General features: G+C 37.8%; 1 protein-coding gene across 1 annotated transcript in view; it reads left to right on the plus strand.

Annotated features, from left to right (window-relative positions):
• Positions 1–2,351, plus strand: part of LOC106533133 (putative histone-lysine N-methyltransferase PRDM6) — a 10,053-nt gene that overhangs the window by 5,543 nt on the left and 2,159 nt on the right. The window contains exons 2-3 of the mRNA XM_014029375.1: positions 706–854; positions 1,784–1,942. Coding sequence (XP_013884829.1) covers positions 706–854; positions 1,784–1,942 — 308 coding nt within the window. The remainder of the gene's footprint in view (positions 1–705; positions 855–1,783; positions 1,943–2,351) is intronic.

Raw genomic sequence — 2,351 nt, forward strand, 5'->3', positions numbered from 1 at the left:
TCTATCTATCTATCTATCTATCTATCTATCTATCTATCTATCTATCTATCATCTATCTATCTATCTATCTATCTATCTATCTATCTATCTATCATGTACTTTTATATTTACTTTCAAAATACACTAAAACAATCTAAAATGATAACACAAAACTAACACAACTCATTAAAATTGTTACATGTATTAAAACAACTAACGTTTGTAGAGGTGAAGGAACAAACCATTTCTATAAAAACTGGGGCTGTTGATTCATTCTCAAAACTTAAGCCTCAGAAATAAAGTAATAACTACCAATCTGTGGTTGTTGAACATTAATATATTATATTAGATGTAATAAAATACTGTAAAACATTTTTTATACTTACATTTGTTGCTCAGTTTCTGTAACAATCCTGACCCCTACAGCTACCGATGAGTTGGTACGGTCCAAACCTTTAATATCAATGATAAATAAAACGTTTTAACCTCCAGTCTAATGTAAATAATTTAACACATTGTTTTGTTCCTTACGTTCTGGTTTTTACTTTAGCGTTTTTAAAAAATGACTGAATGAATAAAATAATCTTTAAAAGTTCGGCTTCATTTAAAGTTTAGCTAATGTTAGCCCAGCATGCTAACATCATTAGCGTCTTCCTGTATTAACGTAAGAGCGGACTGCAACATTTATCCTGGTTTGATTGGACCAATAACCTGTCTCCTGTGCAGGTTGTGACATGTGTGCGGACAACAGGAACGGGGAGTGTCCCATGCACGGTCCTCTCCACTCTCTGCGTCGCCTAGTGGGAACCAGCAGCACGGCCGCACCTGTCCCGCTGCCGGACGTTCCTGATTGGCTGAGAGACCTGCCCAGAGAGGTGACTCCTCCCACTCTGTCTGTCTGTCTGTCACAAGTAGGGGTCTCTGCAGACGAGTGGGCGTGTCACAAGGAAAGGCGATTCTAAAGCGACACACCTGATTTGACGAACTTTGTTAAAGGGACACACCTGATTGGACAAGAACAAAATGGGTGTCACTGCACAGCACCACCTGATTGGACAAGAACAAAAGGGGCGTTACTGTACGGCACCACCTGATTGGACAAGAAAAAAGGGGCGTTACTGTACGGCACCAGTTTTTCTGGAGAACCCTACTTGGGTCACATTTGTCCTGGTTAACCTTAGTGTTGGGGTCAGGGTCAGGCTGTAAAGAGGTCAAGCAGGGTCTAAGGATACCGTCATGTAGGCCTCGTAGTCCACAGTGTTTATGCTTTAGACACGCCCACTCTTGTGACACGCCCACTTTGATTCTGCAGATAATCCCTTCTCGTCTGTCATGTCAGGTGTACAGTAATCAGGATGTGTTGACATATTGAAGCTTAAAGAACAACAAATGAAACTAGGATAGAAAAATAAACTCAGTTAAGTTTAAGAGTAAACAGTTACCTCTGATTACTGAGTGATAATAAATAAAGATAATAAAGATAATAAATGTTAACTTCTAACATTAAACAGAAACTTGTTATATTTTAACAGTAAATAAAGATAATAAAGATAATAAATGTTAACTTCTAACATTAAACAGAAACTTGTTATATTTTAACAGTAAATAAAGATAATAAAGATAATAAATGTTAACTTCTAACATTAAACAGAAACTTGTTATATTTTAATAATAAATAAAGATAATAAAGATAATAAATGTTAACTTCTAACAATAAATAGAAACCTCTTGTATGTCGTGTAGAAGAACTCCAGACTTAGGGAGGTGAAAGCTGGACTCTGAAGGTCTTGGTTTTCTGGTCCAGGTCTGTCTCTGCACCAGTACGGTTCCTGGTCTGGGTTATGGGATCTGTGCGGCCCAGAGGATCCCTCAGGGAACCTGGATCGGCCCGTTTCAGGGCGTCCCTCTGCTGGTGGACAAGCTGCAGTCCGGAGCTGTGAGGAACACCAGACACCTGTGGGAGGTAGGTTTGACTGGACCCCCTGGTCCAGGACTGACCCTGAACCTGTGGATCTGGTTCTAAATGTGTCCAACACAAACATCTGGAGGGGACGGTTGTTTCACAGAGAAAACAATAAAAACAGCAGCAGGATGTTTGGATGTCAACAACCAAACTTCAGTTAAAACACTGAGAAACGTCTTAATAAAGTTTAGTTTGATTGATTCATGAGTTTAGTTTAATTGTTTGAGTTTAGTTTAATTAGCTTAGGAGTTTAGTTTAATTGGTTTATGAGATTAGATTAATTGGTTTATGAGTTTAGTTTAATTGGTTGAGTTTAATTGAATTGGTTTATAGGTTTAGTTTAATTGGTTTATGAGTTTAGTTTAATTGGTTTATGAGTTTAGTTTAATTGGTTTATGAGTTTAGTTTA

Source organism: Austrofundulus limnaeus, unplaced genomic scaffold (genome assembly GCF_001266775.1).
Source record: "Austrofundulus limnaeus strain Quisiro unplaced genomic scaffold, Austrofundulus_limnaeus-1.0 Scaffold891, whole genome shotgun sequence".
Lineage (NCBI taxonomy): Eukaryota > Metazoa > Chordata > Actinopteri > Cyprinodontiformes > Rivulidae > Austrofundulus > Austrofundulus limnaeus.